At 35.8% G+C, this 22,609-nt stretch overlaps 3 protein-coding genes across 4 annotated transcripts; 2 read left to right on the top strand and 1 right to left on the bottom strand.

The window, feature by feature from the left end:
* The first annotated feature begins 1,924 nt into the window (after positions 1–1,924).
* Positions 1,925–4,512, top strand: LOC110786895 (probable methyltransferase At1g29790). Of its 2 annotated transcripts, XM_021991475.2 has the most exons (3): positions 1,927–2,142; positions 2,472–2,517; positions 3,099–4,512. In XM_021991475.2, the coding sequence occupies exon 3, from the start codon at positions 3,196–3,198 to the stop codon at positions 4,369–4,371; it is 1,176 nt and encodes a 391-aa protein (XP_021847167.1). In that variant the 5' UTR covers positions 1,927–2,142; positions 2,472–2,517; positions 3,099–3,195; the 3' UTR covers positions 4,372–4,512. The 2 variants fall into 2 exon arrangements, with proteins under 2 accessions (XP_056682656.1, XP_021847167.1); XM_056826678.1 differs by having other exon boundaries at positions 1,925–2,142; positions 2,472–4,512.
* Positions 4,513–9,686: 5,174 nt separating this feature from the next.
* Positions 9,687–15,429, top strand: LOC110786893 (40S ribosomal protein S15a-5). Its single transcript, XM_021991472.2, has 3 exons — positions 9,687–9,946; positions 14,138–14,298; positions 15,041–15,429. The coding sequence occupies exons 1-3, from the start codon at positions 9,817–9,819 to the stop codon at positions 15,137–15,139; spliced, it is 390 nt and encodes a 129-aa protein (XP_021847164.1). The 5' UTR covers positions 9,687–9,816; the 3' UTR covers positions 15,140–15,429.
* Positions 15,430–16,484: 1,055 nt separating this feature from the next.
* On the bottom strand, positions 16,485–21,800 carry LOC110786892 (CAX-interacting protein 4). Its single transcript, XM_021991471.2, has 3 exons — positions 21,576–21,800; positions 19,401–20,394; positions 16,485–16,754 (listed from the first exon to the last, which is right to left on the bottom strand). The coding sequence occupies exon 2, from the start codon at positions 20,370–20,372 to the stop codon at positions 19,416–19,418; it is 957 nt and encodes a 318-aa protein (XP_021847163.2). The 5' UTR covers positions 20,373–20,394; positions 21,576–21,800; the 3' UTR covers positions 16,485–16,754; positions 19,401–19,415.
* Positions 21,801–22,609: the final 809 nt, after the last annotated feature.

The following is a 22,609-nucleotide window of genomic DNA, read 5'->3' as shown; positions in this document are numbered from 1 at the left end:
AACCAAAACACACATATCTCTTTATGAGATTGTCTTGCTCTTCCGTAACTCATTGCTCAATATGTAATTTTCAATATGAGACCTTCACTGTTGTGTGTACGTGGAGGATTGCCTAAGTTTATAATAACGACTGTGGAGCACATGTGTTTTTTATGTTGTATTTATAAGGGTTATAATTTATAATTAAGAATCCTAAAACTAAGTGGATTTGAGGATTAGCTTAGAGTACGTGCCTATTAATAAAGGTAACTGAATAATTTTTAAGTACAACTCTTACTAGGATTCTAATTCTAAAGTGAGTTGAAGTAACTTGTCAAATCACGTTTTAATATCTACAAACTTTTATATACTCGGTAATAGTTAAAAATGAAACAAATTAGTTAAACAATGGAATCAATTAATTAAACAATTAAACTGGTCTTTTTCGATAAGACGATTTTATGCAAAAGTTGCCGTTTAATATTTGGTCGAAAGCATAAAAAAGTACGGAGTACAAAGTATCTACGGAGTATCATAGAACTTGCGTTATATATTAGATTATCCACCCATGATTTTGAGAGCTTGACAAGTCAACCATTTGTGAAGATGACTGGGAATTACTCCGTATCACTTATACGTAGGGGTGGCAATGGATCGGGTTTGGATCGGGTGAAGCTCAATCCGCATCCATCCATGACATTTCATCCGTCATCCAACCCATCCATCATCCGTTAAATTCTTCATCCACATCCGACCCATCCATCATCCACGGATGATTCGGGTGGGTCGGGTGAGAATCGGGTGAAATAAATTTGAAGATATATAAAAATAACTTAAAGTGACACATATTGCAGTTAGGAATAATTAGTCTACAACTCTACATATAGTCCACATGACTATTTTTCTTTTTGAAAAAACATTGCGTAACTTTTACAAAGCTTTAGATTTTTCTTTGTGTTATCCTAGTAAGGGAACACAATATTTTGTGTTACGCTTATGTCTAGTATAGTTTTATTTACAATAATAAATATATTATGAAAGTAAATTATGATAAATTAAAGCATACAACTAATGTAATAGGTTGATGGATCAGGTGGTGGGTTGGATGCACCTTCATCCATATCCGACCCACCCGTCATCCAATCCATCCATCATCCGTCAACCATCCGCTTATTTTCAGGTTTTCGTCCGTATAATCTGGATCGGGTGGATGGATATCCATCGATTCGGTTGAAATTGCCAGCTCTACTTATAAGGAGTAATATGTTTTGAGCCTTTTGGTCGTTAATCTTCCGATTCCTTGCCTAATACGAAGTAATACCAAACACCATGAGAATGCGAACAAAACCCCTCGTAGGTGTTTAGGTGCACCATGTTGGAAGTTTCATTGGGAAACACAAAGAAAAAGAGTGTAAAATAAGAGAGTCATACATTGGAAAAACTCTTCAAATTCCCTTTGTTTATTAACGGGGGTGTGGAAGTAACTCTTGTTTGAGAAAGTGTGAGAGTGGTATGAGTAGACACATACCACACGTGTGCCGGGCTTGGGCCTTGTACTTGGGAATGCGGTTCAATTCAAAACACAAAAACATTCAAACACATTTTCTAGAAAATATAAAACACAATCTTCTCTCTCACGATTTTGGACATATGTTCTGACTCTATCCGATTTCGTGAGTGCATACAAAGACAGTGTTGCGCTAATACTGGATGACGACCGCATTATGTTCTACTGCATCGAAATGTAGCGCGAAATCGTCTTTTAGCAAAATGGATGTCCACGACACAACAATTATTCTTCATTCAGTTCATCAAATCAGATAAGTTTATTCTAATTTAGGTTAAATCGCAATCCACCACACCTTCATTACCGTTCAAAGAGTTTAAGTTTATTAAAACAAATCTAAAAACCCTAAGTACAGACTAAGTTGACTATTTTCAGCCTATAAAACCTTAATTTTTGTAAGCAGTACTCCTAGCCTAACAATACCGAGAAATTGAAATTCAAAATTCTTTAAAAAGAGAAATAAAAAGAATCAAGTTTCCAATTGAATAAGATCCGAGGGAAGTAGAATTTGGAGAAAGACCAAACCCACTTTAGTCGAAAACTCTCCCAAGTCAACTGGGACAACTGGGTAGTAATTAAATCACTCAAATTAGCTGGTAAGATTGATCTAAGCTTGAAATTCACGTAATTGGTTCCGTAAAATTCCATTGTTTGAGCTTTAAATTTCATGTTTCCCATTCAGGTGGTGAGAGGATATTTAATGGGTTTTTAATTTTTCCAGCTTTAAAGAGCTCTGAATTTTGTTGAATTTGTAAGCAATTGAATTTTCTGGGGTTAATCAAGGGTTTTAGTGGGGTTTAAGCAAAATGGGTTTATTTACATCATACTCAAAGTGGTCTTTTAATTTTCTTACAAAAGTTGGGTAGAATTCCAAAATGATGCTTATTAAATTCTTATTTTGTGAGAGTTTTATCATATTTTGCAGGCATCCAATTAAAAGGGGAGATTCAAAATCCTGAGGGCTTTTGTGGGTAATTATGATCTTCCTCCTTTAATTAAATCTAGTATTAGTATTTTGTTTTTGAGTTTGAATTTTGCATGTATGTGGTTATGTTCGGATGATTTAGTCTTGTTTTTATATTGATTTTGGTGTTTTTCTTCTTCTATTTTTTTTTCTTTGTTAATTTATGAATGATTTTAGGTCTGAGTTGATCAATTTGGTAAATGTTGAGTAATATTCATATTGGGTTTTGTGAATTTTGAGTAGAATGAGTGTAATTGGATTCTTATAGAGAAGGGAAACTAGGTTTGATCATAACCGGGTCGCGGTTGATCTTGAAGATATGGTTAGTCTTATAATTAGAATTCTCAAATTTGGTTGATTTTGGGTGTAATCCAATTTTGACCTGTGATTTTGGTTAGATCCTAGAAAGAGAGGAGGAAAAAGTAGGTATTAGTCGTTCATTTGAATAAAAATGGGCATTGCAAAGCATCCGAGATGGAGATTAACCCGAATAATGGGTTGGCTTCAGTTGTTTTTAGGAGGGCTTGTTGTAATTGTGAGCATTTCTAGCCTAGTTAGATTCTATCATGCTGGATTTTTCTTTCACAGTGAAGATATTTGCCGTCATTTTTATGGGGAGAAGGATGCTTTTGAGGGGTTTGATGTCAAGGCGTTGTCTAATCGCATTGAAGAAGTGCTTGAAAAGATGGAAAATTTACAAAACAATCTCGAATCCAATGTGCAAAAGATGGAGAAAGACAAAGATGATTTGGAGAAGAGTAATATGTCAAGGCTAGAGTTCAAGAGGTACTTGGAAGATGAAGTGATTCAACCTCTTTATGATGCTCACATCACACTTAGACAAATCAGATTACCAAGAGTGAGAGGTAATGGAAACACGACCTTTATGGAGGAACCGTTGATTAATAGTTTCGTGATTGAGGAGATCAGAAAGTATATTACCCCGAAAGAGAACAAGAACGGAAAAGTTAACATTTTCAAAACGGAGCGGATTCACAATACTATAGGACATGCTTGTGTTTTAATGAAGAAAGATTTAGAAAATTACATGGATTATGATGTGGGTTCTTATTGTAAGGATGATTGGAATCTAGCTCAGAAGCTTATGCTTCACGGGTGTGATCCATTGCCTAGAAGACGTTGCTTGACACGAGCCTCGAAGATCTACCTCAAGCCATACCCCATTAATCAATCACTTTGGAAGATTCCAGAAGGAAGAAATGTTCGATGGAACCTTTACAGGTGCAGGGATTTTGAGTGTTTATCGAACAACAATACTGATCGAGGCTATACAAAATGTACCGGATGTTTTGAGATGGAAAAGGAAATGCTTAAATGGGTCAACAAAAGCTCTCTTACTCCTGCTGAGTTTCTAATCAGTGATGTTTTGGGTGTTAAGCCAGGGGAAATACGGGTAGGTATTGACTATAGTGTGGGTACTGGTAGTTTTGCTGCTAGGATGATGGAACAAAACGTTACCATTATTTCAACTGCACTAAACTTGGGTGCACCTTTTAGTGAAACAATCGCACTTCGAGGTCTACTTCATTTGTATGTAACACCAAATCAACGACTCCCGTTCTTTGAAAACACAATGGACTTGATTCATACAACTGGTCTGTTAGATGGGTGGATCGATCTGTTACTGTTGGATTTCATGTTATTTGATTGGGATCGAATTCTTAGACCCGGGGGTTTGTTATGGATAGATAAATTCTTCTGTAATAGAAAAGATTTGGATGATTATATGTACATGTTCTTGCAATTCAGGTACAAGAAGCATAAGTGGGTTGTGACGCCTAAGTCAAAAGACGAGGTTTATCTCTCTGCTTTGCTAGAAAAGCCTCCTAGGTCGTTGTGACTTTATTGCTTCATTCTCATTTTGTTCAGTAAAATATTACTATTGTAGTTTTGCAAGAATTATGGTCATGTATTCAACAGTTTGTGTGTATAATGTTGTCCCTTTTCCTTAATTAATATTTCAGTTTGTTTCTTTTCTGAAGTCACCTATGCTATATTGCTATCTAGATGAACGCATCATGTGTCCATGGTCTAATTTGCGCTGTCCTGTGCAAGTTGTTTCACCTGAGTTCCACGATTACGTGTTAATTTAAGCAGATGGGGGAAATTCATCTTCTGTTAGCAGTTGAAACCATATACAAGGGTGGTCCATTATATAACAGACTGCTCATATTCTCAGTAGTCAGCATTGTAGAAATGAATTGTATAAGTGACAGAAGAAATTTCCTAAAATTATTATCATGCACCTAAAGGTGTTTATGCCCATTGGTGGTCCCTATACTGGGTGCATCTAATATACTCTAGAAATTTCCATTTTTCCAATATGATTCCGTATACGCTTCAAGTTGAGAGATTTTTGTACTAAATGGAGATAAATGAACTCAATAAACTGGTTTTTAGCGTATTGATTATTGAGCTACCATGTTGTATTTAACTTTACCATCAACCGTGCGCGCTTCCGGTCTAATATACTCGTAATATTTGATAGTACAATTTCTCGCTTGAGCCCGTGATTGTTGAAAATGCCTTGCTTACACCACCTTTGATGCGGTATCCTGCCAAGGCAATTTGCGACCGAGTTTTCTTTATAGTAGATGATGCTGATGATAGGCCATTTACGACATTTCGCAACAAAGTTAAAGCACATAAATCAAACAAAAAAATCGCTTTAGCAATATTCCATCCATATCTCGGGATAGATCTAACCTTTTTTTTTTTTGATAAACAAATTAATTCATTGATAAAAAGTCATACGACATCTACATAAAGATATAAATCTAACAAATACATAACAATCGAATCAAATAAAAACTTCTTTCACCATAGCTACGATCGTAGTATATCAAACATTCTGTATACCCTCTTTTATATCGCTGTGATTTACAACCTTCATTGACGAGGGGGTCTATAGATCAGTTGTAGCCATGACAAATATGATTTCCGTCTGATTCGTCTGATTGTAGTCGAAAGATTGACATCCTCTTCGATCCCGCATAAATCTTTACCAAAGAAACAACCTGAACTAAACTAAACTAAACACACAAAACTTAACTAAAAACAAACCCACCATAGGGGTACTTACTACACCGAAACAATCAAACCCACCATAGGGGTACTTACCACACTGAAACTATGTAGTTTTATTGAAATCTAACGCAAAAACACAACGAAATTGAAAGAGAAGGGGCGGAAATAACCAAATTTCCGAAGAAAATTGGCTATTTCCGCCCTAGAAAACCCTAATTTTTGTAAACCCTAAAAAGAGAGAGAAAAAGGGAGAGAGACTTTCTTAGGTTGTAATTGCTTTTTCTCGGGATAGATCTAACCTAGTACGTAATAGTTTCTGATTATAATTATAATATTCGCTTTAGCAACATTCCATGCATATCTCGGATCTAATATACTCGTATTTCTCATGTTTGATAGTACAATTTCAATGACTAAAAAGTACAAATTATGAATGTGACTAAGATACAAATCATATTGGAAATTACACTAATTTCAACAGAAAATGCTCATAGACCAGAATATGATATCGACATGGGCTTGGATTTAACAACTTGTTCAAATACACACTTCTTACTTATATAAAAAAATATCATTAAGATTCAGGCACTCGATTATTAAGCACGCACTTTACACGATTTCGATCAATTTGCACCAAAGTTAAATCACATGAATCAAACAAGATAATATTCCATGCATATCTCGGGATCTAACCTAGTACAGAATAATTTCAAATTAAATTATAATAAAAAAATATTTCGTTTCACTTTCTTTTTCCGGTTTTAAGAGGCTCCCCGTGAGCCTCTAGGAATCATTCAATCTAAGAGTAATATGACTAAACCAACTTTATAGTAATCTAATATATATATATATATATATATATATATATATATATATATATATATATATATATATATATATATATATATATATATATATATATATATATATATATATATATATATATATATATATATATAAAGGAGGCATATTTGCTGAAATATTAGAGCGCCACCCAGGATTACTAATGGTTTCGGCCAATGAAAAATAAGATTTCTAATTTATTTTTGAATTAAAAAAATCGATTGCCATGTAATTAATTAGGTGCCATGTAGATTTTTTAATTAATTAATTACTAATACATACAACTCCATCTAAAATCAAACACTATAATAATTAAAAAAAATCTAAAATAAAATTCATTCAAAATCAAAAACTAATCTAAAATAAAATAAATAAAATTCATTATCCAATATTAGAGCGCCATGTAGGGAATCTAATGGTTTCGGCCAATGAAAAATAAGATTTCAAAATTAATTTTGAATTAAAAAAGTCGAGTGCCACGTAGATAAATAATTAAACGCCACGTAAATATTTTAATTAATTAATTAATAATATTACGCGCGCATATACAGTTTCATCCAAAAACAAACACTCTCATAATTTATTTATTTTTAAATCTAAAATGAAATTTAATACAAAATCAAAAACTAATTTAATCTAATACGAAGTATATATAAAATTGGTATATACATAACAATTTAATAGAATCTGTGCATCGCACGGGCTAAAATCTAGTATATATATATAAAGGGGAGTTTTTTTGGAGAGCATTTAGAACGTCCACGTAGGATTTCCACGTCATCACATATCATTAATTAATATTCTAGGTTTATTAAAAAATAAATAAATAAAATTAGAGTCTTGACATCATTAAATTGGTAGATAATGATCTCCTACGTGGACGTTCTAAATGCTCTCCAACAAAATAAATAAAGATAGATTCCAATAAAATTGTATCCTATTTCTCTTCCAACAAAATTTTATCCTATATATCTTCTACGTTTTTATATATACATATTTGTTTTGAGAGGAACGTTGAAACCAAAAAACAATGCAAATAAAACTACAGTTACAAGATTAAGAGGGAATTAGGCGTGGAAACGCCAAACCCACGTAGAATAGTACATGGTAGGAGGGTGTATCCAAAATTCATCTTTTTTTATGGACCTAAATTCATCTAAAATATCCATCTTTTATTTTTTATATTTTACAATAAATCTTTAAATTGGTTAATCTATTATGCATTTGATGAATAATGAATAATTGAATAATTGAACATTGCTGATTTTGTTGACAGATTCGGAGGGAAAGAAGAGCACTTGCAGCACTACAAGGTTCAGTTGTGATGGATGAAAAGGAAAATACAGGCAAGTCGACCGAGCGATCATGATCTTTCGGCAAGCGCACAAGCGATGCGTCATCAAAAGACCGCCACCACGGGCTGAGCTTCAGTCTCTGTCTCTTTTAAGAAAGAGACTACTTGGAAGTTGGAAGGTTATATGACTTGGTGTATATGTGTGCTTATTAATGATATTGGGTTTGAGAGTGATGGATAGCTCAGTTGGTTAGAGCTTCCATCCCGGTTCCAGGTGATCCTGGGATCGATTCTCAGGTTGGTGTCCAAGATATAGGATCCAATCTTAATATAACCCTTCTTCGTAGTAGAGGCTATTTGTATATTGTACTTCGTAAATTAAAATATTTTGTGTAATCTGATATCCTGATGTGCTCAAACTTGGGCATTAGATGTATTTTTCAACAATAGTCGCGCAAATTTCCAACTTCTCTTTTTGAAGTTCATTATGGTTGGGCCTGGGGGTAGGCCGTAGGCTTTGCCTACTCAACATTAAGCTATCTTTAAATGGGTGAATGAAAATTTAATTAAAAGTTGTCGATTTCTGTAACTTCTACTAAGCTAAAAAACTTTAGATTAACCTGCTAAATTCAAAAGATAACTTCACTCTAGGCTTGAACACAAAGCCAACAATCGCTTAATTTTTTTTGGGTCTAATGAATCCTATAAATATGTAACTAATATTATTCAGATTTTTTTTTTTAAAAAAAGATAAATAAGCACCCAATAAAAAAAAACAAGAGATAAATTTTGCTAAGAATAAAAAAGATAAATAAGTACTTAGTAAAAGATAATAAGAGCAAAAAAAATTTATCACCTTTAAAAAAAAAAGATAGAATTGGAAACAAAAAGAGTTACATGAGGGGTAGATCTTTCTAAAATATTTTATTTTAACGAAACACTATAGTGGGGGTTGAACAAGATAACGATAGGGAGTTATCTTAAATTTTTTATTTTAGAAAAAGAATAATTTATCCTACTTAAACTCATAACTACGCATAATAAGTTTCAAAGTTGGTAAGTCCTACTTTTATAAAGACAAATTTGCCAAAAAGAACCTTTTATAACTCAAATTTTCCGAGAAAGGATCTTATATAATTTTTTTTGTGAAATCACACCTTAATGTAAATTTTTTTGCGAGAAAGGACCTAAGGAAAGATTCCCGCATTGACTGAGCTTTTCCGGCCATTGACTTGCCCGGGGAGCATCACATGTGGCTTAAGTTGACTAAAGACGTTGATTTTTCCGAGTCTTGAATTTTCAAACTTGATTTTATTTCGTTTTTTTTTTCAACTTTATATTTTGAAGCTTATAGTTTTGGAGGAAAATTGGGTGTTGTTAGCAAAATAAAGCCACACGTGCTTCTCCCGTGCAAGTCAATGGCCGGGAAATGGGTCAATGCCGGAAACTTACTTTTGTTTGTCTTCCGCAAAAAAAATTACATTAAGGTGTGATTTTTAAAAAACAAAATTATAAAAGGTCATTTCTCGCAAAAAAAATTTACATTAAGGTGTGATTTCACAAAAAAAATTATATAAGGTACTTTCTCGCAAATTTTGGGTTATAAAAGGTCTTTTTTAACAAATTTGCCTAAAATAAATAACCAAATAATAAAACCATATTCAAAAATATTATATTATAGGTATAATTTATAAACACCTATCTATATACGATGATATAATAAGACAAAATTATACAAAAATTTACAAACCCGTGCATCACACGGGCTTCAATAGTAGTATTAACAAAAACTCGAGCACAATAACGAGATTTCGAGTTGAACCAAATTTATATCTTAGACTTGGCTCTATGAGATCTCAAGTCAAACCCCAAGATTTGAACTTTCACCGTACCAAATCTCAAATAGTTCACGAGCAGTCCCAGCTCGTTATTAACACCAAATGGAGTAGGACGTACATCACAGATTTACAGGTCCTTGACAAAGAGGCCCATCCCATCCCATCCCTAGCTTGAAAACAGACCGTGAAAAACCCTCTTTCCTTCAAACACACTGAATTCCTTAAAACCCCACCATTTTCATTCTTCAGAGAGCAAGCAATCCAGCCAGGAAGGAGAGAGAAAATGGGAAGAAGAATACTCAACGATGCACTTCGAACCATTGTTAACGCAGAGAAGAGAAACAAAGCCACCGCTGAACTCCAACCCATTTCTACTGTCATGTGCTCCTTTCTCCGCATCATGAAAAATCGAGGTCTTTTTTTTTTTTATTTTTTTTTATTAATCTCTTTGAATTTCTGCATATAATTTGATTGAAACTTCTATTTAATCGCTAATTTCAAATTCTTGCAAATTGAATTCGACCTTCAAGTTGCCTCTTTGCTTGCATCTTAATTTGGTTATGGCCTGGTTTCTTTGGAGTGATTTCAGCTCAAAATCGATGCTTCTATTGAGATATATGATAAAACCCCCGATTTTAGGGGGTTTTTGAGGAAGGTAATTGAATTGGGGCTCTGTTGTACTTTTTGTTATTTTGAGATTTTTTAACTATTAGGATTTTTAGTGGTATTGGTGTATATGCATAGATTGAGAGTTTAAGTTGATCATTTTATGTGCAAAAACAAGAACAACAAACAACCCAGTAAGTTCCAACCATAGCTAGTAATTATTGTATTATCCTCTGAGTAATGCTCCTTCCTCTCCAATAGGGAGAATACTGAATTTTCTTATTAGGGTTTTCAGGACTGTTTACTGATTGTTGCGAGTATTGAGAGTAGTGGTTCGGGACTGTACAAAAATATGTCTACCATAGTTAGAATAGGATGAGATGAGATTGTTAGAATAGGATGTATGCGGTCATAGTTCTTGGAAAGCTAGAGGATATATCAAGTAGAGTAGTAGACTGCTACACTGTCAAGGGAAGTAATTAAAGTAGTTGTTTTATTAATTTGTTTAAAATTCTGTATGCTAGCTGAATTTGTTGTTTGACATTTTTGAGGCGGAAGGTCGATTTCGTGGTTCATCAAGGTAGAGAGCCTTAGGTGCCTAAGGCAAACTTGCTCGGGGTGTAATAATTTGCACTTGGGTTTAAAAAGTTAGTTTAACACTGCCTAAGGGCACATGGAAATAAATGTATTTCATAGCAATTTTTTTGAGCTATGGCTCTGAATCTGTTGTCCCATTGGCAGTTTGGCCTGACGAATGTAAGCATTTTTTGTTCTTGTGTCCTTAGACCTATAGGCTGTGTATCAGAACCAATTCTTGGAATGGGCATAGCACCATCAAACAAATGTTGTCAGTGATTGAGGTATGTAGCTTAGATTTCAATTCAGCAATCTCATTTCACAGCTTCCAGTTAAGTGCAAAAGAAAAGGGAGGGAGTATCTCATAAGAACCCAATAGCAATGGTCAAAACCAAAAAAGAGAATCCTGGTGTGTGGATAGGCTTGCAACATTAATCTGTTTTAGTTTTTTTTGGATAATGATCAAGGTGCTGGTCATTTCTTCAGTGACATGTCTCATTGCTCTCAAAAACAACATTCAATTGTCTATGTTACTGACTTACTGGCAATGTCATGCCACCGTGTTGAAGAGTGCCTCTGTGAAAGACCATCATGTGCCCACTAGATTTCATGCAAAGGTTTTTCTTTTTTGAATCGTCTTAGCTCTTTTGACTTTATAATAGCTTTCTTGACCACGTCTGTTGACGAAGAAAGTTTGGGGATGAGATTTGTTACCATATTTATTAGGCATTATTGAGAATTAGAGCTTTCACAATCGGTACTTTTGAGATGCTAAAGATGAATCCGGCAGTTCTTGGTTACAACAAACCATGGGTATGAGTTTATTGATAAAAGTCCATAAGGAATTCATTTGAACTGCACATATTCTCTTCCTAAAGTTCAATGTACATAAACTGATTCCATCCTCAAAAACCATCCTTTTGAACACTTTGATACAAACTTAAGCTCAGATTCCATTGTAATCTCTCCTTGAAGATAATTTTTCTCCTGTAAGTCATGACCAAATTCATACGAAAACCTTTTTTCCATTCTTGGGGCCAACATATTCTGAACTGCTCAGTATCAATTTGACAGATACGCTCTGTGATGCATGTAATGGTACATAAAGATAACTAGCATGATATCAGTGATCCAGTTCAAATTGATCCATGAATGTTAATCTAAAAAATTGCACCCCGTTATGATAAGTGATAACCTATCTTATTCGTGCTTGAGTATGCTTGTAACATTAGTATTTGTCCAAGTGTTTGACTCGTGTGGTTAATGAACTAAATTTATTGGGCTGATACAATGTTCAGAAAAAGCAATGGTAGATAAATATACCATTATTAAGGAGAATGGGACATGTGGTAATGTGGGGTAGATATTTCATCTTGGACTAGGATAGATTTGTACTCTTGAGGAGTTGATACACAATGATGTGTTTTACCAAACGTAACTGTCAGCAACAAAGCTCAGGAAAAGAAGTTAAGCTAGGTTATTACCAGAGATTAGCATGAATTGTCAAAGGGGAAGGTTTATTTGTTATGATTGTTGCTCAAGATATGATGTTTCTGATAGAAATTTGAGGACGCACGCGGAAGTTTTGATAGACCTCAATTATATAACAAAATTTCATTTTTATCATTGATTACATTAATAAGAATTTTACAACAATATTTGCAAGAGCTCATAGAACCCTTGTTTCTACCCCTTACTCATATTTTGGTGGGAGCTCTCTTGATTATCCCATCTCTCAAACTTATGCATAAAACATATTTATAGTGGGTGTATTCTACATTCTAGATTTTTCTACACTTGTCATTTATCTAGATTTTTTTTACTATATTTTTCTACACTTGTCATTTATCTAGATTTTTCTTAGGATAATTCTAGAAATTTTCCTACTAGATTTTTACAAACATATTATCTAGATTTTTCTAGATTAATATTTCAACAGTTTCCTTGATATCTTCATGTAAGACATTGTCTTGGCCAACCCCTTCTCATTGTTGTGAGCAATTACCATACAATCTTCACAAATCCCCTGGCCTAATGGCCTTTATTTATCTCAGTAGGGGAGGTAGGTGTGGTTTCGGCAACAAAGGCATAGTGTTACATGATCTGCACATCCTACAAATACAGGTTAAACAAAGGGGAAATAACTGTTGAGTTACTTGGTTTGGACCAAAAGTGCGCTTCGGTTTTCAAATAACTTTAAAAGTTTAATGACAATAAGGGGTAGTTATACCTGAGTGACTGACTGAGGCCTAGAAAGCTTCACACTATTTGATGCTGCCACAGTGCCGTGACTCGTGAGAGCATATTCCTGAGTGATTGACTGAGGCAGCGTTACCTGGTTCGCTCCTAAACCCCACGAACCGCGAACCGGTTCGCCCGTACCGATTCGCGGTTCGCCGGCGATCCAATTCGGTATTTTTAGAGAACCAAACCAAAACCCGATACAAAATATAATATGTTGGGGCTTTTGGTTGAGAAGGCCATACGCGTTGAATTCCACCGTCAATAGATGTTTTTGTTGTTTTTTCATGTTACTGAAATAAACAACCATGGATGTCGAAGAACCTGGAACTCGAAGAATGAAGATGATGGGAGTTTTTTAATTTGTTTTATTTTTTACTTCATTTTGTCCTTTTGTCTGCACATGGTGACATGAGTTAAGGGTGTGGTCCCATTACTTTATTAAGTGTTATTTTATTTGACAATTGACTTTTCTAAGTGCTAACAATTCTATTACTCTTCGTATGTTACTCTTCGTATATTATTTAGTTGTCCTTAGTGAATTACTAAAAGTCACACTCTGCACTTAAGATCAGCTCTTCAATCGTTCTGGTGATATGTTGTCTATGTTCTGGTTGTACGAGTACTTAAGAATGTAGGCCTCAATTTGAGTGACACTAAAACACACACAAAAAAAACAAAAACCATAACCCTCTCGCGAACCCAAAATCAGCTACCCGCGATCTGCGAACCCGAACCCGTACCCCGTACCGAAGCGAACCACGAACCAGGTAACTCTGGACTGAGGCCTTGACAGCTTCACACTATTTGATGCTGCCACAGTGCCGTGACTCGTGAGAGCATGTGCTGGTACTGAATAAACTGTGATGAAATTGTGAAAATGCCTTTTTATCCAGTTGTTTGTCTTTGCCCTGGAAAAGTCGTCGTACCTTTTTTATGGCAAATGCTTGATCTGTATTTTTCTCCCGAAAAAAGTTCTTTAGTGCCGTCTTTTTCTGACTCACTTCCTCAACTACAAATAGTAAAACTTTGGTGCTTTACAGGCAATTGTGAACATTTTGCTTCTAAGACTAGAGAAATTTATTCTCATGGACTCCTAGTATAAATACGGATTTGGGCATCATTGGCTAGCCTACCTGTACTTCCAGATTCACAAAGAAAGCTGGTCATCTTATTTGCAGGGTATATCAAAGATTTTCAAGTTCATGATCCGCATAGAGTTGGGAGGGCCACTGTGGAACTTCTAGGACGGGTGAATGACTGCAAAGCTCTCACTTACAGACAGGACTTGAAAGCAAAGGAGGTTGACAAGTACAGATTGCAGACTCTCCCAACACGACAGGTGTGCATTTTCATACTCTGAAAGATTTTCTGACTAATGATTATGTGCCCCTGATTGCAAGAATTTAATGAGAGCTCCCTCGTCAAGGGTCGGTTTTGTTTCTAGTGTACTCTAACCTCGTTGTTGCAGAGCTATAATACTTAATAAGTGGTTAGATATTGTCCCCTTTTTTTTTCTTGCCCTGTCCTAGCTTGCACCCAGCAATGGGCTGGCAGGTGAATGCCTGACCCCCCTATTTCCTTATGATCAAGTATTTTGGGGTATCGGGAAAAAGAGTTAGAATAGGCTTTACACATTCCCAGAGTTTGGACTCTTCATTTGTTTGTACATTTCTTTCTTAGAGAATAAGGAACTTCACTAGCCCAACCTTTATACTAGATCTAGCAAGGAATTTAGGCTAGGATAGTGTTACCTAATCCTCCAATCACCCCACGAACTGAAAAAGTGAATTACAACATGAAAATGGTATAATTTTGGACTAATTCAGCAAAATAGGTAGTGAATTGTGAACCCGTACCCAATCGCATACTAGCGAACCAGGTAACGGTACGGTGGGCTAGGAAGAGGGAGTATGCGGTGTGCATATCCTAGAGCAATCTTTCAGTCCCCATCGAAAAGTATAGTTGGTTAAACCGACTTCTTGGTAAAATCGAGATAGGCTGATTTGAATAATCTTTTAAGGGTAGTTTTTATTTAATTTTGCCTTGTCTAATGTTTATCTCTCTTATGTCTGTTTCTGCAGTGGGGATACGTTGTAATTACAACTCCAAACGGTGTCCTGGACCATGAAGAGGCCATCAAACAAAATGTGGGCGGTCAAGTTCTTGGTTATTTTCATTGATCACAAACTTTTCATGGCTTCTGTATCCGTTTTTAACAAGGTTGCACGGAACTAATTCTCCAAACTACTCAATCACGTCATTTTCGTGTTTGAAAATGCAAACAAACTAGAATTTGTCTCCAAAGATCATGTATTCTTTGCTGACAAGTCTTGTATGCTTTAAAATTCTGCATATAGCTTATTCATTTCCCCAAATTTGTCTCCACATATACAATTAACTGTATGCAGAAATTTAAGGTGTTTTTTTTTGATGTAATACTAATACAGCAACCCGTTTAATTCACTAAAAACTGCTTTTTATTTTCCGAATAAGCACTAAAAACTTTCCAGTACCACAAGAAGAAACTGGCTTAATTTACTCAATTTGATATCTACACTTTACTCCATAATGCCAGTCTTTTAAACTAAGATGTCGCATTCAACAATTCAAGTGAGGAATTACTAGAATTTCAGACGTGCAAATGTGTTCAATTCTTTCAATACACTCAATGATGTTTTTGTAAGAAATTACCGTCTCGAAAGAGCACTATCATAATTTCTTGTTTAAAACCAGAGCAAGAAACTTACAAAAGCGCGAAGCATTTAGGGATGAACTTTCAATCTTTCATTGCATTTCTTCGGAAAGGACCTGACTTATTGGCCTTTGGATTTTCTTAATGCAGTATAACATCAACATAGAATTCTCCTTCAAAAACTATTCCATTTATTAAAGAAAAACCCAGCACGTTAAAAACAATGGGTATCAAATAATCCAAGTACTCCAATATACGTTTAGCTAAATCGTCAATTTTTCTGCTCGTATTTGAAGCCGATGCATCAAAAATCTTTCCCACAACCTTAAACACCAGAGTAAAAGAATAGATCAACCAGGAAACTGCGAACAATTTTACTGGGCATTCTACATATTAGATGGGTCAATATAAAGATGGCTCTGGTCGAGGCCCAACTCGACCAGGCACAAAAAAGCCCGATTCAGCACGGCCATGAAAAAGCACGGCCCAGCATGAGCATTAAATCGTAGGCCAGGCCTAGGCCACAATTTTTTTAAAAGAAACACAATAAGGCATGACTTTACCCGACACGACAAAACACGCTAAATTTAGTAAAATAAGGTTTAGTCCACAACACAACGGCCCAACCCGACAGCCCAAGGACATGGGGCCTTTTTTGAACTTTTTGGGCCAGGGCCGATACATAGTGGGCCTAGCATGGGCCCAGCCCGTTTAGGCCCATGTGCTAGACACAAAGCCCAGCCCGACCCACACCCATCTTTAGGTCAATGCAGGAAATATAGAATATGGTGTATGCAAACAAAAACATGTGCATGTCCATTGTAAACACATAATGAAAACAGAATTACTATATATTTTTTTCTTAGAGATGAAAATAAATTTGTCGAGTTCATATAGAACAAACAAGCAAAGATTGAATGGAAGGCTCCATACATAAAAAGCAACCAGTTTTAGTACAACAGAATACAAAGGACAAAAGCCCTCCTAATATATTTAATCTTCATTCCGCAGAAACTTGGAACATAGATGACATATTTCACAGTGCTCAGCCATGTAACATTGTATTAGCCAGCGCAGATGACTTGGTACATGAAACCCATTCCCTGAAAGAGTATAACAACCACCAGTTATCAGTATGTTTACTACTTTCAAGAGTACTTTGGATAGAAAATATATGAAGGGGACATCAAGCCTGCTCTCAATAAACAACACACGAAAACGAAAAACACATCCTAAAACAGAGTATAGCCTAACCAATGTTAAAATCCTAAATAACTCGCCATAATCAGCAAGCTTGCATACATATTCCCCATCTATGCCAGTTGGGCAGGAATTATGCATGCAGATAAAATCCATTACACTTCTACAACAGGAACAACTGAATCCTTTCTTTTCATTTGTTGGTTCTATCCCCCCAAGGCCCCAACCCCTTTCCCATTCTTCTTTGGCCCACACCATAGCCAGATTGAGAGGTGATAGTACGTTTTAAGTGCAAGTATGATGCCCGGTAAATACTCCTTCGGTTTAAAGGGCAACATGAAGCAAGACTCACGTCAGCCATAAACCAAATTTACCGACTACTAGCATACAGTCTGAAACAAGATACACCCTTTTAGCAAACAAATACTTCGCCCATTACAAATAGTTGCAATGGAGGAGGTAACAATTTCAATGTCCATTTCCGATGGAGCAAAAGATCCACTTATTCTTTTGGTTGTGTGATGTAATGGACTAAATCAAAATGGCTCTTAAAACCTCTTCGCTTCCTTTCCATGAAGTAGAAGATGGTCGTCCCGTTATCGCTTTTGGCTCAATTGGAAACAACCTCTCTACAATTGCAGGGGTAAGGTTACGTACACCCGACCCCCCTTTACCCCGCTTCTTGCGGGTGCCTCTTTGAGGCAATGGGGCAATAATAATGATGGAGGAAGTACAATTTCAATAACACTTGAACACTTTTTCCTACTAATATTTTAGAAGTTGCAACATTACCATACATGTTGAAGAGTAATCACATCTTTAAGTCGGATTTAAAAGAAGTAAATAGTCCAAGACTTATCAATAAAATTAAAAAACTTAGAATGCAAACCGAGAATCCCCAAGGCAAGTGGACAACTACAAGCAGGGGCGGAGAGAGGGGGTAGGGCATGTAGGGGGGCTCGGGGCTCCCGCCCTTGCAATAAATATTGAAAACTGCAAGCAAGTTCGAATAATTTTCTTTGGATCAGTGAACATTATTAATTGAGTAACTTGAGTCATGTGGAGGGAACCCATTATGTGGCACGATTGACGATGTTAAACCCATTATTTCCATTAATATTTTTTATTTGCTTCTTACATTTCAACTTTTAGGTTTAGACACAATCATTATCATTACCCCATTGCCTCAAATAGGCTCCCGCAAGAAGCGGGGTAAAGGGGGGTCGGGTGTACGCAACCTTACCCCTGCAATTGCAGAGAGGTTGTTTCCAATTGACCCAAAAAGCGATAACGGGACGACAAGGGGACGACCATCTTCTACTTCATGAAAAGGAGAAGAGGTTTTAAGAGCCATTTTGATTTAGTTCATTACATCCACAGCCAAAAGACAAATGAATCTTTGGCTCCGTCGGAAATGGACATTAGGTTTAGACACAATATTAAAAAAAAAAGCACGGCAACTTATTTTCTACTCCTCTTAATCATATTACTGGAAAAACACTTCTACAACTTCAACAGTGTTATTGTGATATTTCAACCTTTTGTCGAGTCTAACACTAAATTCGTAAATCCCCTCCAATGAAAAATAATTGGCTCCACCATTGCAGACAAGGGCCCCTCCATATTCCTGTTGTAGTTTTTTTTGTCTCATGAGTGTGATATAAGGTTAATGGTCTGGTTTTAAATTCTAGATTCTTTAGAAAAAGGGTGCGAAAGAAAATCAAAATTAGAAGTTGAATAATTGAAGGACAAGAAGAAAACAAGTGAAGAACAATCACTTAACTTAAAGCAAACATAGGAACAGCTACATGGAAAAGGGGGTAAGAATACATCAGAAAATTCATTTTCCACATTATAAGTCAATGATAAGGCAACTTCAGGTCTCACAAAGGAGACAACAAGTCTCGCTGGCAAATTAAAAACTTGGTGCAATTAAAGACCAAAAGAACAAGCCAAAAAAGGTTTCATCTACATCAAATAGAAAAAATCTCACTTCCATGGGATAGCCAGCAAGAAATATACAGCTCTCTTTCCACAAGGCCATGTTCTCTTCATCTTAAAAAAAAAAAATCAGTAAACTGACTTTTACTAAAACTAAGGATAAGCTTTAATCAGTAAATATTAAAAAAAAACGTTTAATCATTAACTCCAAAGAACAAATGTCAAAGGAAACCAGTAAAAACCAGCTATGGTTGGTAAAATTACTCGTAGTGGTAAAAACCAGTTCCTCCTAATCCTCCAGTTCCATCACCTCCTCTTACTACCAAATAAAGTTTTAATCGATACAAATAATTTAAGTTTCTTAAAAATATTTTCAGTTCGGCAAAACTAAGGAAAAGAGAAAGGGCCTACTGCCTAAGTCAAGCAAGCATATAAGAATTGTAGCTGAGCTATAGAATAAATAACAAGAAAAGTCTTTATAGAAAAATATCAGTAATTGAATTCAAATGTCAACAGAGCATAGGAATTTAAATGCAGGACAGATCTTGCAAATGTATATAGAAACCACAATTAGTACAGAGTAATAAACTCATCATAAAAGATCATACCTGAAGATAACAACATTACTCAGCATCTTCACGATTCCGTTTCCGGCTCTTCTTGTCTGAACGTTTTGAGTGCCTTCCAACCCTGGCATCATCTGAGTTACTAACATCAGAATCAGAAGGTGATCTGGCCCTCCTGCTCTTTCTCTTGTGCCGCCTAGGAGATTCATCAGAATCATCTGAATCATCAGCATGCCGATGGCTCCTCCTTCTCCTCTTCTCCTTTCTACTCTTCCTCTTTCGACTTTCCTCCTCCTCATCAGATGACTCATCCTTTTTCCTTCTCTTTTCCTTTCTCCTTTTCCTGCTACCATCGATTTCACCATCTGAATCACTCCCTAATCTTTTCCCACTCCTCCTCTTCTTAGACCTACCCCTTTTCTTCCTCCTTCCAGAATCAGAATTTTCATCATCCGATATATCTTTCTTCCTTTTAGCAGACTTCGATTTGCTGCTGGCCTTCTTCTTCCCAAATCGTTCAGCAATAATCTTCTCCATCTCTGAATCTTCACTAGAATCAGAGCTCTCAGTCTCATCATCCACATCGGAACTCTCCTCTGATCTTTCAGCAGCAGTACCGTTCCTTCTCCCAACACTACCCTTAATTTTCTTTAACCCTGCCATGACATTGGCCTGAATCATTTCTGGGTCTTTCTCCTCCTCTTTAGCACTCAGGAAGTTCCTGCACTGGAAAGTAAGATGGCCAACACGGCCACACTTCTTGCAAGCACCACGGGCTTCATCATTATTTGAACCAGTGATACGAGCTAGAGCGAGCAAACCCTGGAAATTTGCGTAAGCATTCTCAGGATCTGCCTCGTCCTTGCTCTGAGAAGCAGCCTTGGAATCATCTTTAGTGGGAGCATAGGGATCATAACCAATCGCACTCTGCCAAATACCGTGAGTCTGAAGGGCAGCACTGCTGTGAACCCGGTTATTTGCGGGCATACGCACCCGACCTGCTGTAGCCGGCATTTTGAAACCGAAATGTACAACTCTGAGAAAACACAAGAGACAAAAATTCAGAATATAGAGATAAATGAGCTGCAAGGATTTCAATTGAAACATGAACGAGTACTAAATTTAAGTTCCAATTTTCTTCTGCTACATCACTCATCATGGGACAATATAATAAATAAATAAAAACTCAACAAGGGACTGAGGGAGATACACCACAATCACCAGATCCAACACAGTATAAATGTTTTCAATTCTGTATTTTTCTTCTAACCCAAATTACGATTATTCGAGTAGAGAAAGTAAGTATGCTAAATTCGAATTTGTTAATACACTATATTATTCACAAAACCAAGACAGGGAAATTGTTCCCAATTGATTACCACAGAAGTAAAGGGAGGTCATTCCCAATTGATGATTCATGATGAAAGGCAATTATCATCCGAAGTATAATTATCACTTTATCATAGTCCGAGCAGCAGGGAACGAAGGATGATATGATTCCCCAGTATAATTACGAAGTGGGTATAGACTAACTAGACATATAACATCAAAGCAAAGCCAACGAGAAACCCAATGGAATCAATTTAACAATTTGAATTTTGAAACCATCATTTCAGGCAAAATCCATCATCCCCACATGAGACTATACTCTTTAAGCTCCAAAATATTCGATGCAAGATAGAAAAGTGAAGAAGCAGATGAGACAAGAAGCTATGTACTCTTGTCAACACTGAGATTAGCAGCGGCAGAAGAGAGGTAGTTGGCAGGGCGCCGCCTACTAGAGTCTAGAGGTGTTAATACAACTTGAAGATTGGTTTTGTTGGAGGATTTTAAGAGAAGGCAATCAGAAGGAGGACGGAGATGAAGAGCAGATGTATGAAATTGTTCTCATCCGTATCATCAAACAGTCTTACAATATTCCTAATACAACTTGGATTCTAACTCTCCTAATTATATCAGCATTTTAATTCTTAAAAATCAGAGAATTGAATAATATCATCATCAATTGTAATCAAAGATCACCAATTTCATAAACTCAAAACCCTAAACAAATGATCGAAAGCAAAATTTTCCGAAATGGTTTTACACCAAAAAGAAAAAGGGAATACAACAATTTACTGGAAATATCGTATGAATTTTAGGCCTAACAACACGAAATTCTCAAATCTATAACACAATTAATTAAAAACTAATTGAGAAAGAAAGTTGAGAAATTACCGAAATTATATTAGGGTTTCTGAACCGGTTAATAACGTAGACGACGTAAGCAGCGCGAATACGGACAATGGGAAGGAGAAATGGATGCAAGCCGAGAAGAGAAAAAGGTCGAGCTTCAAGCTTTAATGGCGTCTGGATGAAGAGAGAGAAAAAATAGATGAGAGAAAACACAGAAGGGAAAGGGGAAAAGCGTTGTAAACCGCCTTTTTCACAGAGTGCTTTAAATTATGTGGTTATTAATAATTTTCCTTTTTTTTACGCATAACCGAGGAATTATATTAAACGAAACTAGATAGTTAATGTTTTATACAAAAAGGGCATATCCCAAAAACTTGCTGCCCAAAAACGAGAGCTACAACCACTAGATCCTACCATGTAAAGCATTGAACCAGTTGCAATCATCTCCCAAACTAAACTACAACTACCACTACTTCCTTCTACATTCATAGAAAGCAAAAAGAGCAAAAACCAGTGGCTTTTATGAATATTATGTGGATGCCCATTATACCCCTAGTATGTTTCCAGAATATTCTAGATCTTAGGGTTTATTGTTCCTCAAGCAAACCCTATTCTATTGTATGTATATATACCTTATTGTTCATGGAATAAAATAAACAGTTGTTCTCTCCCAATTTCTCCTCTCCTTCTCTTTATTTCACAACACGTTATCAGCACCATTGTTCTATGCAATAGATTAGAGTTAGATCTCAAAAACAATCAAAAGTTATTTTTCTTCATAACCAGCGAAAGAAAACAATGGGGACGAAAAAAAAAAAAAAAAAAAAAAATGTTCTCGAAGGACCATCATCAATGTAAGTTTAATTATTTGATTATTTAAATTTTGGTATTCCAAGATTATAAGTGTCTGCCATAATTTATGCTTGTTGTTCAACCAATTTTTAGAGTCAATTTTATTTATGATAGCCATATACGAACAATTTTGGGTATTATTAATTAGCAAACTAACTACAACGTATTTAGATCTTGATTCGTCAATGTTTGGTAACAATACCTGAATACATAACAACGTTAAT

The sequence above is a fragment of the Spinacia oleracea genome, chromosome 4 (genome assembly GCF_020520425.1).
Source record: "Spinacia oleracea cultivar Varoflay chromosome 4, BTI_SOV_V1, whole genome shotgun sequence".
Taxonomy (NCBI): domain Eukaryota; kingdom Viridiplantae; phylum Streptophyta; class Magnoliopsida; order Caryophyllales; family Amaranthaceae; genus Spinacia; species Spinacia oleracea.
This window is presented reverse-complemented; position numbering and strand designations above follow the sequence as displayed.

What these genes read in the sequence shown, in the direction of transcription:
- LOC110786895 (XM_056826678.1), top strand. Translation starts at nt 2,962, where the DNA reads ATGGGCATTGCAAAGCATCCGAGATGGAGATTAACCCGAATAATGGGT.
- LOC110786893 (XM_021991472.2), top strand. Translation starts at nt 9,817, where the DNA reads ATGGGAAGAAGAATACTCAACGATGCACTTCGAACCATTGTTAACGCA. An exon ending in CCGCATCATGAAAAATCGAG is followed by an intron (nt 9,947 to 14,137) that starts GTCTTTTTTTTT and finishes TCTTATTTGCAG; the next exon opens with GGTATATCAAAGATTTTCAA. An exon ending in AGACTCTCCCAACACGACAG is followed by an intron (nt 14,299 to 15,040) that starts GTGTGCATTTTC and finishes CTGTTTCTGCAG; the next exon opens with TGGGGATACGTTGTAATTAC.
- LOC110786892 (XM_021991471.2), bottom strand. Translation starts at nt 20,372, where the DNA reads ATGCCGGCTACAGCAGGTCGGGTGCGTATGCCCGCAAATAACCGGGTT.